At 34.5% G+C, this 17,359-nt stretch overlaps 1 protein-coding gene across 4 annotated transcripts in view; it reads right to left on the bottom strand.

The window, feature by feature from the left end:
• DGKH (diacylglycerol kinase eta) overlaps positions 1-17,359 on the bottom strand; it is a 173,183-nt gene that overhangs the window by 31,200 nt on the left and 124,624 nt on the right. For all 4 annotated transcript variants that reach the window (XM_060288275.1, XM_060288274.1, XM_060288273.1 and 1 more), the window contains 5 exons: positions 15,436-15,521; positions 10,989-11,088; positions 9,208-9,481; positions 8,394-8,516; positions 5,018-5,143 (listed from right to left, as the gene is read on the bottom strand). In XM_060288275.1, coding sequence (XP_060144258.1) covers positions 5,018-5,143; positions 8,394-8,516; positions 9,208-9,481; positions 10,989-11,088; positions 15,436-15,521 — 709 coding nt within the window. The remainder of the gene's footprint in view (positions 1-5,017; positions 5,144-8,393; positions 8,517-9,207; positions 9,482-10,988; positions 11,089-15,435; positions 15,522-17,359) is intronic.

Consider the following 17,359-nt stretch of genomic DNA (forward strand, 5'->3'; position numbering starts at 1 on the left):
ATGTTTTAAGGTTAGCCATATTTACAGCTTCAGCCCAGAAATGTTCATCCCAGGGCTCCAGGTTTGAAGAGAGATATGACCTCTAGACATGGAAGCCTTTCCAGAACCAAATGTGTTCTGGATTTATCTTTTTTATTTTAATATTTTTATTAAGATATAATTTACATACCATAAAATTCACTCCTTTAAAGTATATAATTCAGTTGTTTGTAGCATAAACACAAAGTTGTGCGATGATCACTATTAATTGACAACTTTTTATTACTCCCCCAAAGAAACCCCTTACCCATTAGCAGTCATTTTCCATTCCTCCCATTGCCCCCTATTCTCAGATCCTGGGAACCACTAAACTATCTTCTTTCTCTGTGGATTTGACTATTCTGGACATTTCATGTAAATGGAATCATATAATATGTGCCTTTTTGTGTTGAGCTTCTTTTGCTTGGCATAATGTTTTCAAGGGTAGTCATGTTGTAGCATATATCAGCGCTTCATCCTTTTAATGGTTGACTAATATTCCATTGTATGGATATACCACATTTTGTTCCTCCATTCATCAACTGATGAATATTTGGGTTGTTTCCACTTTTTGGCTGCTATGAACAATGTTGCTAAAAACAGTCATGTACTAGTTTTTGTGCAGACATGTATTTTCAGTTCTTATGGGTATATATGTAGTAGTAGAGTTTCTGGATTATATGTTAACTCTGTGTTTAACCCTTTGAGGAACTGCCAAACTGTTTTCCAAAATGGCTGCACCATTTTACATTCTAACCAGCAGTGTATGAGAGTTCCAATTTCTCCATGTCCTTGCCAATATTTGTTATTATCTGTCTTTTTTTGATAGTCATCCCAATAGGGTAAAGTGGTATCTCATTGTGGATTTGACTTCATTTCCCTGTGAGTAATGATGTTGAGCATCTTTTCATGTGCTTATCGGACATTTGAATAACTTTTAGGGAAAATGTCTACTCAGATTTTTTGCCCATTTTTAAATTGGGATATGTCTTTCTATTGTTGATTTTTTAAGATTTATCTATATATCTTGGATGCTAGTCCTTTATCAGATATATTATTTGCAACTATTTTCTCCCATCCTGTGGATTGGATCTCACTTTCTTGACAGTGCCCTTTGATTCACAAAAATCTTTAATTTTAGTGAAGTCCAATTTATCTTTTTTTCTTTTGTTGTTTGTGTTTTTGGAGTCATGGCTAAGAAACATTGCCTAATCCAAGGTTATGAACATTTATGTCTATGCTTTCATTTTATAGTTTCATATTTTTAGCTCTTACCTTTAAGTCTTTTATCCATAATGAGTTAATTTTTATATATGGTGTGAGGCAGGGGTCCGTCATAATTCTTTGCATGTGAATATCTAGTTGCCCTGGTACCACTGATTGAAAAGACTATTCTTTCCTCATTAAATAATTGTCTTAGCACATTTGTTGAAAATCAATTGACCATAAATGTAGGGGTTTATTTCTGGACTTTCAGTTCTATTCTATTGATCTATATGACCATTTTCATGGCAGCACTATGCAGTTTTGATTACTGTAGCTTTGGAGGAAATTTTGAAATCAGAAAGTGATTTTCCTTCAACTTTGTTCTTCCTTTTCAAGACTTTTCAGCTATCCTGAGTTCTTCGTATTTCCATTAAGAATTTTAAGGTCAGCTTATCAATTTCTTCAAAAACGGCAATTGTGATTTTGATAAGGGTTGTGTGGAATCTTTGGCTCAATTTGAGGAGAGCTGCCATCTTAGTAATATCTAGTCCTCTGATCCATGAACACAGATGTCTTTCAATTTTGTTAGGTCTTTTAAAATTTCTTTCAACAATGTTTTGTAGTTTTCAGTGTTCAAATAGTTCAGCTTCTTGGTTAAATTTACTCAGTTTTTTGGGTTATTTTGGATGCTACTGGAAATTATTTTCTAAAGATCTTCAGATTGTTCATTACTAGTGTACAGAAATACAATTATTTTTTATATATTGCTCTTTTATCTTGAAAACTTGTTGTTTTTGTTTATTAGCTCTAATTGTGCGTGTGTGTGTGTGTGTGTGTGTGTATATATTCCTAGGATTTTCTATATACAAGGTCAAAGCATGAAGAGATACAGTTTTGCTTTCTCCTTTCCAGTTTGAACGCCTTTAATTCTTTTTATTTTGCCTAATTGCCCAAGCTAGAAGCTCCAGCTCCAACAAGGCTAGAAGTGGCTAGTTTGGACATCCTTGTCTTGTTCCTAATATTAGGGAGAAAGATTTCAGCCTTTCACCATTAAATATGAGGTTGGCTATAGGTTTTTCATAGATGCCCTTCTCAGGCTAAAGAAGTTTTTTTTCTATTCCTAGTTTGTTGAGTGGTATTACCCCTGGAAGGTGTCGAATTTTTTTTAAATGGCTTTTCTGTATTTATTGAGATGATTGTATAGTTTTTGCTCCTTATTCTATTAAGATGGTATATTACATTGATTAATTTTCATATGTTGCATCAATTCTGCATTAGTAGGATACTATTCACTTGATCATGGTGTATAATTCTTTTTATATGTTGTTGGATTCAGTTAGCTAGGATTTTGTTGAGGATTTTTGTGTTACTATTCATCAAGGATATTGGTCTATAGCTTTCTCATGATGTCTTTGACTGGTTTTGGTGTGAGGGTAATACTGGCCTCACAGAATGAGTTAGAAAGTGTTCTTTCAACAACAACAACAAAAAGACACAAATGATCTTATTTCCAAAGCGGAAAGAGACTAACAGACAAAGAAAACAAACTTACGGTTACCAAAGGGGAAAGGGACGTGGGGGGAGGGATAAATTAGGAGGCTGGGATTAACATACACACACTACTATGTATAAAATAGATAACCAACAAGGATCTATTGTATAGCACAGGGAACTATACTCAATATTATGTAATAACCTATAAAGGAAAGGAATCTGAAAAAGAATATATGTATGAAACTGAATTGCTGTGCTATACACCTGAAACTTACATGATAATGTAAATCAACTACACTTTAATAAAAAATAAATAAAATGTAAGTTAAGAAAAGTGTTCTTTCTTTTTCTAGTTTTTGGAAGAGTTTGTAAGGGACTGGTGTATTAATTCTTCTTTAAACATTTGGTAGAATTCACCAGTGAAGCAATTTGGGCCTGGGCTTTTCTTTGGAGAAAGTTTTTTGATTACTAATTCAATCTCTTTCCTTGTCATAGATCCAGCTAGATTTTCTATTTCTTCTTGAATCAGTTTCAGTAGTTTGCCTGTTTCTAGGAGTTTGTCCATTTCATCTAAGTTATCTAATTTGTTGGCATGCAATATTTTATAGTTTTTCCTTACAATCCTTTCTATTTCTGTAAGGTCCATAGCAATGTCTCCTCTTTCATTCCTGATTTAAGGAACTTGAATCTTCTCTCTTATTTTCTGGGTCAGTCTAGCTAAAGGCTTATCAATTTTGTTAAACTGTTCACAGAACCAACTTCTGGTTTTACTGATTTTCTGTAATGTTTTATATTCTCCTATTTCACTTATTTCCACTCAAAACTTTATTATTTCCTTCCTACTGCTTGTTATGGGTTTGTTTACTCTTATTTTTCTAGTTTATTAAAGTGGAGAGTTAGGTTTTTGTAGTCATTCTACTTTTCAAATATAGACATTTAATACATTTCACTCTAGCACTACTTTAGCTGCATCAAATAAATTTTGGTATGGTGTATTTTTGTTTTCATTCATACCAAAGTATTTTTTAAAATTTCTCTGTGATCTGTTTTTCTTTGACCCACTTATTTCCACATATTTGTGCATTTCCCAAATTTCCTTCTGTTACTGATTTTTAATTTCATTCCATTGTGGTTGGAGATCATACTTTGTATGATTTCAATCCTTCTAAATTATTTAGAATTGTTTTATGGCCTAATATATGGTCTATCTTGGAGAATTTTCCATATGCACTTGAGAAGAATGTATTTTGCTATCGTTAGGTGGAGTGTTCTGTAGACATATTAGCTATACTTGTCTTATGTGTTTTTCAAATTTTCTATTTCCTTCTTACTGTCTAGTTGTTTTATTCATTACTGAAAGTGGGATAATAAAGTCTCCAACTATTATTATTGAATTATGATTCACCTTTAAAAATAATTTGTAGGAGAAATTGATTTTCAGGGTGTAATTTGGGTTCCAATCTACTCTGGAACGAATCTGGAAAGTTTTCACTGAGTCAAACAAATGGTACTTAAGGAGACCTCTGAGACATGTACATCTACATCCCATCCTTTCCACACAAGTCCTTTGGTTTCTGCTAATATTATCCTAATCCCAAGTCTTTATCCAGGGAAGGCTATGGAGATACATAAAAGGTAGTAGAATATAAGATCAAATTTACCATGAGTACCTACATGCAGATTCCTGGGCTCCACTCTAGAACTACTCGATCAGAATTTCTCAGGGCAGGGTTCAGAAACACTTGCTTTAATACTTCCTAGGCAACTCTTGTACACACCAAAGTCTAAGGATCTGGACTCTGACTTACAAGAGTACCAAGAACATTTTCTTAAAGGAATATTTACCTTTAAGAACACATTTCTAGGGACTTCCCTGGTGGTTCAGTGGTAAAGAATCCGCCTTACAATGCAGGGGACGCAGGTTTGATCCCTGGTCAGGGAACTAAGATTCCACATGCCGCTGGGCAGCTAAGCCCACATGCCGCAAACTACAAAGCCCACGTGCCCTGGAGCCTGCGCACCACAACTGGAGAAGAGAAAACCCGCACACCACAACTAGAGAGAAGCTTGTGCACCACAATGAAGAGCCCACACGCCTCAACGACAGGTCCTGCATGCCTCAACGAAGATCCCGGTGCCACAACTAAGACCCGGCATAGCCAAAAATAAACAAAAATAAATAAATAATAAATCTTAAAAAAAAAAAAAAAGAACACAGTTCTATAGTTCAGGAAAATGAGTACTTATACGTTTTCACGGAAATACTTAAAAATACACCATGTTTCAGAATCTGTACTACCTGGGCAGATTATTCTGGTATTGAGCACTGGGAGGTTTTCTTTACTGGTTGCCACAGCAGGACCAGAGCCAGAGTCAGTTTGGGAACGACTTGCCCGGCCATCTGGAGACCGAGGTGCAGTTTTAACTGTTGGCAAAAAGTCCAGATTAAAAGGAGATAAAGTTATAAAAATAAGCAAGTCCTTACACACTCATGACATGAAACAATTTCATACATGTTTAATCAGTAGAACCAAAAATAATTACATTGTGTTTATTCTTTTACCATTTTCTGTTCATTTTCTTGGGATTTACTATGTGGAAGGAGTCTGCCACAGTTAGAAGTCTTGATCTCCCATTTTGAACAGATGGCAATTAATAAAAAATAGATGCTTACCGTAATTAAAGGTCAGTGATACTCATAATTTGAATGTGAGAAACCCATTATTAAAAAAAAAGGAAATTCTGAAGCCTGACAATTTTTGAAAACGGAACATGTGTTGCAGTGTATACTACCAATGCAATCCTTTTCTCAAAAATGTTGGATAAATGATAAAATTTAAGGAATGTAATTCCCAGAGCTAACAGTGAAACATGAGTAGCATTTTCTTCTACACTTGGAAGGAAAAATATTATTTTTTCAAATGAAACCAATATACTTTTCCTGTACTTCCCAATTAATTATTTACTCAAGACAATGATTTGTCCAAAACAGTTTTATCATATTTTTATAAAAGCTCAATATGTTTAAAAAATTATTCCAAAACAGAATTACTCTCAAAGTAAACAACAAAAAGAGAGATTTAATTCTATCTAAACTGGGGCAATTTAATGGAGAGCAAATAGTATCTTTAACTAATTTAGGAGCGATTGGCAGGTGTTTAAAAAAACAGTAATCCTCAAACTCAATTTAAAAATACTCTAAAACTTAATTATCTTTACTCTCCCTAAGACTAATTACAAACTAACTATATTAATCTTACACACTCAACTCTCTGTTCAAAAACAGTCCAGGTGCACTAAAGAAAAGTAGCAGAACAGCCACTTTTTTTTTTTTTTTTTGACAGATGGGAGCCCTGGAACTAATTTCTAATAAAAATAACCTTTTGATATTCATCTCTGATAAAAAACAGAGTGTGTTCTAGTGACTAAGATTGATCTTCCATTGCAGGTAACTAAATTAATGTTTCATGGTTCTTCTTAAACATAACATTTCATTGATCATATTAATGTGTATTTTGCACATCTCAGATGTAAGAATTATTATATTATTCAATGATAATACAATGAATATGCTTCAAAAAATTAATGATTAATACAGAAACACTTCTACTGCTACTGATTCCCACTAAATTGGATTACTAGCCAAAAAATAAGATCAAATACTGCTCCCTAAAGACTTGTATAATCTATGCCTATTTCAATAACGATATCTACACCACTATATCTGTATTTTTTTGGTTTCCTTTGCAGGCTATAATGGAAGTGTCAAATTCATGAGAGTATATAGTAAGGTGGGATGGTCGCTGGTTAGAAAACCATTACCAATGAGTGCTAAAAAACCAATCCTCCAAAGAGAGCCATTCATTATGTCCAGAATGAGTAGCGTACAGGTACTGGAGTATTCTTGCATTACAGAAATATCTGGAGAATATTGCTCAAAACGGAGCATCGTATTTTAATGGGGTATCATAGTGACCAAATGGGTACAACCAGAAAAAAAAAGTATAAAATCATCAAATTAGATTGGTAAAACAATTTAGGAGAGAGAATCTGGAAAAGAAGATACAATGTGTGGGAAGAGACTATGATGCCATGAAAGCTGTTTTCAGTATCATTTCAGGGTTGCCGCACAGCAGAGTCATCTTCAATATCGTGAAATGATGTGTGTAAAATTGCTTTTAAACTAGCCATAAAGCCCTACACAAATGTCAGTAGTTGTTACTGTTAACATTATCATACATAAAAGTTTATTAATAATAACTGTAATCATGGGTAGAAATTTAAGGAAGAATATATAAAGCTCAATACATTAACAAAAAAAAAACTTCCTAAGAATTAGAGCTAACCATAAGAGGGGGACGAAGTGAAAGTGAGTAGTCCGAAGGCTCAATGACCATCGGGCAAGGTTGTAAAATATGCTTGCGTTGGATTATATTCTGCAGTGGGGCCATTTAAGGTCTAGAAGATCTAAGGTTATAAAATTGGGTTGTGTGCTGGAATAGGTACACATAAGGTCTAAAAGGACTAAGGATGTAGAATATAAAAGCACTGGTTGTATGTCAGACATGTGAGGTCTATAATATGGTCTAATTTCAAAGTTTCTAAGAGTTTTAAATACAATTAAGGACTACTCTTTCAAAGTTAGTGTAGTTAGCAACAACAGTGGAAGTAGTAACAATAATCATAATAGTGATAATGACAGCAAACACTCCTTTACAGCACAATGTACCAGGTGCTATTTTAGGCACTTAATGTGTGTTAACTTATTTAAAGGTCACAACAAGTAGGTACATTATTATCATTTTATCATCACTATTATCATTATAGCATTTCACAAATGAGGAAACCACAGAGAACTTAAGTAATCTATCCAAGTTTATATGTAATGAAAGTAAAAGCAAAAATTTAATGATGGCAAACAGTTGTGATATAATATCAATTGATTTTCATTAGTACTATGTAATTATTTTCATATTATCTTCTCATCTTCATTAATATTTCTGCTTGTTTTATTCTAGTAAATTAACACTTTTTCCCTCATACAACATGAAAAATTAAAAGTATAAATTCATTTTCAATTAAAACCTAAAAGGTAGAGAAATAGTTAATATTATTCAAGCAATATTATTCAAGCAACTACACAATAATTTCCTGGCAAAAATAATTTCAGTAGAGATAGGGTTGTAACTAGATGTCCTATGATTTAAAAACTTAATTTAGCGATAAGGATTATCAGCTATCTAGGCTGATCAATGGAACTCAAGGGACTGATAAATTATTTAAATGTCAAGTTTTATGCATGTGAGGCCTGCAGCTTCCATATTATTCTCAAAGGAATCTGAGGGTTAAAATAGGTTAAAATCTGCTGTTTTGGTGTTTACTCTTTCTTCAGGAAAATTAAGATACTTAGCCACATTTGGTCCCCAAATTCTTAGTTTATTATGATGATTTCTAGATCATGTGATAAAAAAGGGATGTGAGAGTACTTGACAACGGTCTAAATAATGTTACCTTCCTTATTTTAGCATTCATGAATATCTAAGCTTTAACTTCTGAAAAACCTTGTTAAAAATAAAAATACAAATAGTTTATTTCAAACTGATAGGCCTTTCAAAAACTAAAAGCAGAATTACATTTTATTTAATTCCAAAATAATCTTATCACAGTTTTCTTACCAGTTAATGACGCTTTTGCATCATCTTCTTTTGATTCATCTTTAGACTCATCTGTTTCTGTGCTATCGTAATCAAATGATTGATTAACTGGTTCAGAGGAGTGAACTGTCTGGTCATCCATCACTTTAAGTACCCAGAAGAGAAGTATGTTTGAACAAGCAAAAATAAGATCCATAAATATTAAAATATGCTTAAAAAAGGAAAATTGAAATAGAAACCCAAAGAGATTCCACATTCACAAATAAGCACTGATTGGCAATGAACTTTGGGGTCATGTGATGTCTGTTAAGTACTAGAGATTATAAAAGGAAATATTTTAAATTGTCAAAATTATATTTTTAGTGGAAGAGGAAAATAAAATATAAGAACTTTAGAGAATGAAATACAAGTCCAATTACAAGTTACAATCTGTTTCTGAATATTAATTATTTATATTAAAGTTAACTTCTAATCTACTACTAAAATTCTAAGAGAAGTATACATGTTACATTAATACAAAAAATTAAAATATAGGTGTAACTTTTATAAACTCTTAAAAAAGCAACATCAACATTTAGGAAATAAATGTTAAAATATTTTCAAAGTAGTTTATAGGTTTGATATTCTTTAAGAATTTAACAGATTCCAGTTTAAAAAAATTTTAATTTTAGAAATATGATTTAAAGGTAATTTTTAACTTTATTTTAATGTTTCCAGTGTACTTTATCTCTGAAACTTTTTAAAGTGTGTCCAGGCTGACCAACAGGAAAATTCCCTTGTGCTTGCCACGGGAATGCTGCTCCCTTCTTCAGAAGTTACTTTTGTTAATGTGTACCTTTTCCGGCCTCTTCAATGACTTGCCTCACTGCTTTCTTTAAACTGTTTGCCCGCAGCATTATTTCCCTCGGTTTGACAGTTTTCTGGGAGGAAGGTTTTGTAGTGTCATCCAAGAGTTGTTCCTTGCTTTCACACAAGGATTCTTCGCTGGACGATTCCACAGGATCTTCTTCTACAATGACAGGGCTGATGCCCGGGAGAACTGGACTAACCTGGGAATCTGTGTGCAAAGCCTGGAGCAGTTGTTCAAGCTTCTCATTTAGAACTGAACACTAAGAAAACAAAAACGCGGTAATGAATCTTCATTTAGTGGAGATGGAAAGTGATAGTTTAAATGAATGGTTTTTGATTTTTAGAGGAAAGATGCCTACACTGATATTTATCATTAATTGGTTATCTATTATAAATTATACCTTAGACAGCTATGGACTTAATAATTTATAATTTTTTTAAAAAACAGCACAATTATTCTGTAAATTTACTGATTTATACTTCCAGAACTATTCAAGCACCACTGCACACGTGAAAATCTTTACAATCTTCCAAAAGCTATTTTTCTTTAAAAGAAAACAACGAAAGCTTCACGATAAAGTGACACATTACATTAACAATTTACACATTATACAAAATTTGCTGTACATTATACAAAACATTGCATAAACTTTTTTTTTTAAGTAATCAACTTACGGCACTGCCAAGCCTGTCTGAGTCTTGTAAACTCACCTTCAAACCTTTGGCTTGCAAAGGAGTGACAGTACTTAAGGGATTATTGGCTCAAAGAAAGAGAAAAAGGAATATGCACAGGATAAGGAAGAACGATGCAGAACGATACAGAAAGAAAACAAGTACTGGGCCCTTGTTTCTTTCTGCTTTTCTTGAATTTTTAAGAGTAAAGAAACATTTAGAACTGAAGCTATTGATGCTACTGCCTAATATACAGTTTACCTCCACACAACTTCCAGTCCCTTCCGCCTCCCTTTGTTTTTGATGACATGCCAAAAGAGAGTTACAGCAGAGATAGTTATGAGAAAAAAGTGTGAGTACAGAGGGTTTCTGTTTTCTGAAGCTCTCCACAGAGCAGAAAAACAAGAGAAAGAGGCTGAAAACTTCAAATGTATATTTCTATTTTCTTTTCCTTCCACTCAATCAAACCACCATCTACAGCTGGGGAAGATCATTCCTTTGCAAAGCCCAGGAGAGCCAAGCCTTTTGTGAGAATGCCCTGTCGTGAACAAATGAAAGCAAAGATGATAGCTTTCAAGGTTCAGTAAACTATTCTTATTTTAGCCTCAGAAAGCTCACAACGGAAAAGAAGTATCTATAAAGAAAAAGGCAAAGCAAGAAACAGAACCCTGAAAGAGGCCGAGGATCATAACATCTGGGAAATCCAAGCAGTGATGCTGGGAGGGAACTTGAGTGGCCAAGGTTTGCCTGGAAGTGGAAAACCATTCCTCTTCCCGCTGGAAAGCCAACTTCCCAGCATTTCCCCCCATGTGACCCGACTACTGTGCATTTCTCCTTCAAAATGTCAATCAGTGGCAAAAAGGAGTTGAGTTATCAAGTTCGGCGTGTTGGTCTTCAGCAATGCAGTTTTCCTACATATTAAAGGGACTAACCATAAAGCATGTATTAAACCCTCCTATCTGATTCAAAAGTAATTTTTCTCTTGGTTTAAGATATTTTGGCAAGAAAGCCACTTAATCAAGTTAGCTGTAAAACACAGTTCAATATTAACACTGTCAGTAAAACACCTTCATGTCCTGAACACTTCCCGCTTACTTTATTGGCCACGGCATCGGCTGCAACAGCTCTTTCCAACGTTTTTTCATGCGCCTTCTCTACTTTGGCAACGAAGTCCTTTACAGTTTCACAAAGTACCCTTTGAAGAAAAGAAATTGTGCAATTCAGGAAACTCGGTAGGCTGATTTGCTTTGATTTACAAACATATTTAAAAATAAGCACAGTTAAGTAAACTGTTAAAATATCGGGATCATTTGTTTAGAAACCCATACTTGTATTTGCTGTGTAACATGTCCTATAGAAGTTCAAGACATTAGAAGTGATAAACGGATACATGAATAAACCTTGCTCTACATAATTTAAATAAGTCATTTTAAGGTTATAACAAGCCTTTCTCAAATATTTAAATTTTTAAAATTCTTGAGAAGAGTAGTTGTAGACCTTATTTAAAAAAGAAAGCATTATCTTCTGCACCTTATGTAACCTTATAACAGGACTTTCAGTGTTGAGCAGACAAGAATAAATCTGTCACTAATGGTGTCACTGTTGCTCTCTTATTCATTATATAGGTAACTATATTCTTCCTGAAGAGGAAAGAGGTTGTGCGTTATGCTGGAAACCAACCTGCCTCTTGACTTGAGTTATAGTCTCTGTAAATCCATTCATTTTTTTCCTTAAGATAACCAATGTAATACCATGCAGACTAACTGAATTTAGGTCTTGTTCGTGTCAGCAATATATGGTTTACTTGTTCCCATTTTCTGAGAGGTTTTTTTTTAAAATGTTTATTTATTTATTATTATTTTTTGGTGCATCAGGTCTTAGTTGCAGTGTGCAGGCTCTCTAGTTGTGGCACGCAGGCTCCAGAGCACTGTAGGCTCTGTAGTTGTGGCGCGCAGGCTCCCGAGCGCATGGGCTCTGCAGTTTGTGGCATGTGGGTCCTCTAGTTGAGGCACAAGGGCTCAGTAGTTGCAGTGCATGGGCTTAGTTGCCCCGCAGCATGTGGGATCTTAGTTTCCCGACCAGGGATCAAACCCATGTCCCCTGTATTGGAAGGTGGATTCTTAACCACTGGACCACCAGTGAAGTCCCTGAGAATTTTTGTCTACAGAATAAATTGCATTTACTTAATAACTTGTTTTTTATTTTTATTAATAAATCACATCTATAATGACTAATTAGTCCTTCTGAATCTCAGGAGATAACTCATGTTACCATTACTGAACTGACAAAATTACAAAGTCAAGGAAATGTTGACTTTATGTTGATGAACTACATTAGTTAACCTACTTATTAGCTATGCTGATGAAATACAGCTTTTCCATCAGCATTTTCAACATTTTAACATGGTTAAAAATAGCTTAAGCTACTGGGAATTACTATTTTATGAAACAAATATAAACATACACAAGAGGTTTAGTTAAAACCTTCTGCCTTAGTGTATCATTCAACAAGTAAATGGCATTAACAAAAGAAGGGAATTCTTTATTTTATCTAGGTGGTAGTTAAAAGAATGTAGATGTAAATGTGTGTGTGTATTATCTTTTTCTAATCACTAATAAAGTTGTACCTTTATGATTTGAGTACTTTACTGTGTATATGTCGTGCCTCAAATAACACAGTTTTTTAAAAGTAGGGAGAACTATTATAGATTTTCTAAGTCTTAGAGACATAAAACCCAAATGCAATACATGCCCTGTTTGGATTTTGATTTGAACGAATCAATTGTCTAAAAAAACCTTCAAGAAAATTAGGGGAAATGGAATATAGGTTGAGTAATTATTATTAATTTTATTAGACTTTTTAAAAAGATTATTGGATATACATACTGAAGGTGGAATAAAATGATTTCTGGGATTTGCTTAGAGATACTCCAGCAAAAGAAAGTGGGGAGTAGATGACAAAATGTTGATAAATACTGAAGCTGAGTGATGGGTATGGTGGGAAATCATTATACTAGTGTCTCTACTTTTTTGCATATTTGAAAAAAATCCATAACAAAAGTCAAAGTAAAAATATACTATTTCACTGGTACAAAGTTATTACACATTGTCCTCTCTTTTCTCTCTTGAACCTCTTTATGGCAAATCCCCCAGAATTTTAACCTGCTGTTGTACAGTTCAGGCATCTGGGTGGGCCTGGGAGCTCAGACAAGGGACAAGAGGGGACCAAGGTTGTAATAGAATCTGCTTAAAGGCAAATGAGCTAGTCAGGGAGGAATCCAAAGCCAGGCTAAGAGTAGAGCCTAGACAAGGAGCCAGGCGGAGGTCAAGGAAAAACTGTGAAATGCAGTTGGGTAAAACATGAGGTGATGATACCATCATTTAATACAGCACTCTGTAGTTTATAAGCTCTAATTTTATTTCATTACTCAAGTGAATTCCCCTAACAGTTCCATGAGGCAGGAAGGACAGGCATTCTTTCCATTCTTACACTTGATAAAACAGGCATAGGTCACAAAGCCAGCAAATGGTTGAATCTCATCTAGGGCCTCAGACTGACATAGTACAGCACTGTGACTGATGTCAGTGGTTTTCAAGCTGTTTTTCAGAAATATTTCAAGGATTTCACGAAAGCTTGATTAAAATTTCATTTAGAATATAATTTTTTAACATTTTAAAATATAGAATGTAAGATTTTAACATTTTAAAATAACTGTTAGGCATACAAGAGCTTTTACTTTAGAATTCACTATTTTTTGTGCAAATCTCGTACTATATTTAATGCAGTTTCCAGTTATTTCTGTATTTCATGTTGGTTACATGGTCGTAAGGAAATTGTCTTCGATTAAATAAAAATGGCATCCTTACGACCATGTAACCAACATAAAATACAGAAATAATTGGAAACTGCATAAAACATACAACTGCCACCTATAACCTTATTGCTTATTTCTCTGTTAAATAACTAATAATTTAATCCTATCCAATGTATTAATGCCAACAAAATAAAATTTTAGTTTTTTAATATTGGGATTCTGCATAAAATTTTATTTGAAAAAAGACAGTTATAAGTCAATTATCATCTTAAAGAAATAAAAAACACATAAAATGTAAAAGAGGCAGTAATCAAACACCCGAAAGCCAATATTAAAGCTTTGCTAACATCTGAACTAAGAAAGGTGGCCAAATAAAATATTTACTTAACTGTATTAAAGAATAATTCTATAACTTGTTATACCTTTAAAAAGTTTCCATTGCAACTTTCAATCTTTTCTAGCCACGTCCTCTAAAATGTCCCATAAAGAGGCACTTGACTCATAGGGCAAGGGTGGCAAATGCAAATGTCTTCCTCATAGAAGTCACTTAAGAAATACCAGAGGAAGTAACTTTGGTATGTGAATTTGGCCCAAGAGGAGAAAGACGATAGGGAGTGCTAAGGCCTGGGACAAAGTAGAGATTTGTACATTTCACCATAAAGCAATCTAACTAATTAAAAAACACCCAATCGAGGCATCAACCAAAAAACCCATCAGCATCACTGCCCATCAAATAAAGCGCATCTGGAGCCCACTAATCTGGGCAACCAGTGTGCTTCCCTTGCCTTTTGCTGTAAACTCTTTTCCTATTGCTCAGTCCTATCTCCTGTTGCTGAAGGTTATGGCGCCAAAAGTAACTGTCACTACATCTGTGCTTTGGTCACAAGCAAATTTGTTTTTCGTGATTTATTTTGTGTTTCCTTGACTTCTCTGCAAATTAAGTATGTAACATGTAAAGTTTGTGTATTTTTCCCTCCATCACTTCCCCACTCCCTTTCTTTCCCTTCCCTTTCTCTCCTCTTTCTGTATATCAGTAATATTTCCTTGCTAAGCCTGAATCCTAAAGCATGCTGTTACTTTTGCTCGTCAGTTGAAAATTTCAGTGGGTTTCACTCCTTCCTGTAGTTTGACTTTCCAGTTCTCATGACAGCAATATAGGGTGCTTCAAGACTAAATCCTAAATGCCAGACAGGCAACATTCAGGATAATAAAATCAAGGAGCTTTGGCTCCATGTATGGAATCAACTTAACTAAAATCTGATAACTTTGAATTCAAATATAATTACATCATTTAAACATACTGAGAAATGTCATTTTGAAAAATCTCATTATTATTTTCCTTTTCCTGGTGTAAACAATCTCTGAATAGTAGTGTTTATGGAAATAATGAATTATAGCGAAATGTGTTTTCCACATCATAATTAATCATAAATGTTTCTTTACATAAGAACTTAGATTAATCAAATTCTAAACATTCACTGTACCTTTTTGACAAAAATGTTTCGAATTAAGCCTCAAAAAAATAGCCTGTAAATAAACTCCACTGCAAATAAGATGCTAAGGTGGCTTTTAAAAAACCAGTGCAAATGTAGTATATCTAGTTCTATAACCTACTTCACAGGTATTTTGGGGGGCGGAAATCACGAAGAAATGTCATAAGTGGTAGGAAACAGCTTTCCTTTCATTTTCACCATATAACTATATCATGACTTGAACTCCACAACTCACTTGGCAGACGATATGACCACTGCATGTTCATCAGAATTGAGGATTTTTGTAAGATGAGCTGCAACTGAGTCTTCATAAATTGTCATCTGAAAAAATAAAAAACTCACACTGTATTATTGTTTCTGGCATTTATACAACTCAGTTATTACTGCTTCAAAAATGGGACCATTTTGACTCATCTGACACATGGCAATGGCTGTAATGAAATATAAATGGATTTAATGAAATAAATAATATATGTGAAAGAGTCATTATACAAAATAGATAAATATTTCCTTTCTCTGAAAGGCTCTTTGTTTCTGGAATTCTTTAATTCATATTCTTAGAAAAATCCATAAAATCCATTAAAAATTTCACTAATGTCAAATAGCTGAATATATAAAAAAAACTCTTACAAGTCAGTACAAAAAAAGCGAGACAATCTAATAAAAATTGGCAAAAGACTAGAAATTAAAGAGGAAGATAGGGCTTCACTGGTGGCGCAGTGGTTAAGAATCCGCCTGCCAATGCAGGGGACATGGGTTCGAGCCCTGGTCTGGGAAGATCCCACATGCTACGGAGCAACTAAGCCTGTGTGCCGCAACTACAGAGCCCACATGCCACAACTACTGAAGCCCGCACGCCTAGAGCCCATGCCCCGCAACAGGAGAAGCCAGCGCAATGAGACGCCCGCGCACCACAATAAAGACCCAACACAGCCAAAAATGAATAAATAAAATTTTAAAAGTGAAAAATAAATAAAAAAATAAATAAAGAGGAAGATATACAAGTGGTCCATAAGCAGATGAAAAGGTGATCAATCTCATCAGCCATCAGGGAAACAGAAACTAAAACCACAATGCAACACCCCTGTATATCTGCAGAATAGTTAAAAGGAAAACAACAGCAATGACTGGAAAATGCCATGTGCTGGCAAGGTTGTGGAGCAACAGAATGCTCGTACACTGCGGTGGAGGCATGAATTGATACAAACACTCTGGAAAACTGCTGGGTAGTATCTATTAAAGCAGAACGTATGCATAACACTGTAGGACTCAGCCATTCAACTTCTGCTTATACTCAAAAGAAAGGCAGGTGTGCTTTCCCAAAAGACATGTGCTAGAGTGTTCACAGCAGCATCCATTCAATAGTAGAATGGATAAAAAACTGTAGTATATTCGTGCAACAGAATACTACAGGGCAATGAGAATGCATGGTGTACCACTATGTCACAATACAGATGGATCTCACAGACATAATATTTAGGGAAAGAATTCAGAAATGAAGGCGTGTACACATACAAAATGATTCTATTTTATAAAGTACAAAAACGGACAAGATTAACCTATGCTGTTAAAAGTTAAGATAGTGGTTACTGGGGTGGGAGGTGGGGTGATGAAAGAAAGGGGGACACGGGGCAGGGGGCGGGTACGGGTAATGCTGCCTTGTGTCTGGGTGTTGATTACATGCGTTCATTTAGTTTCTGGAAACTTACCAAGCTGTATGTTTATGACATGTGCACTTTTCTGTATGTGTAATTCAATAAAAAGTTTTTAAAATGCTGAATGCATGTCATTCAATCATGTAAATAAGTATTTCTCTCAACGAAATAATCAAATGCTAAAGGAATCCCATATCCCCTGATCTATTTGACTCAAACTTTAACATTCTGTTGAAAGAACACATCTTCCTAATACGTAAAAATGTGCACAATATTTAAACAGCCTCATATTCAGAGCCTTCCACCAAATGTTTGCCTCTACTCTATTCCATGTCACACAGCTCAAAAATGTCCATTATAAACTATCTGCTCTATTCAAGCTGGCCTCCAATGCTCTTCTGACTCAGGTAACCTTTCATTGCTTTTTACCAATCAGCATCAGTTTATTCACACACAAATGAAGATTCAATTACCCGTCCCCCTCTAAAGCCTTCCTGACTAGCT

This window comes from Globicephala melas, chromosome 18 (assembly GCF_963455315.2).
Source record: "Globicephala melas chromosome 18, mGloMel1.2, whole genome shotgun sequence".
NCBI lineage: Eukaryota > Metazoa > Chordata > Mammalia > Artiodactyla > Delphinidae > Globicephala > Globicephala melas.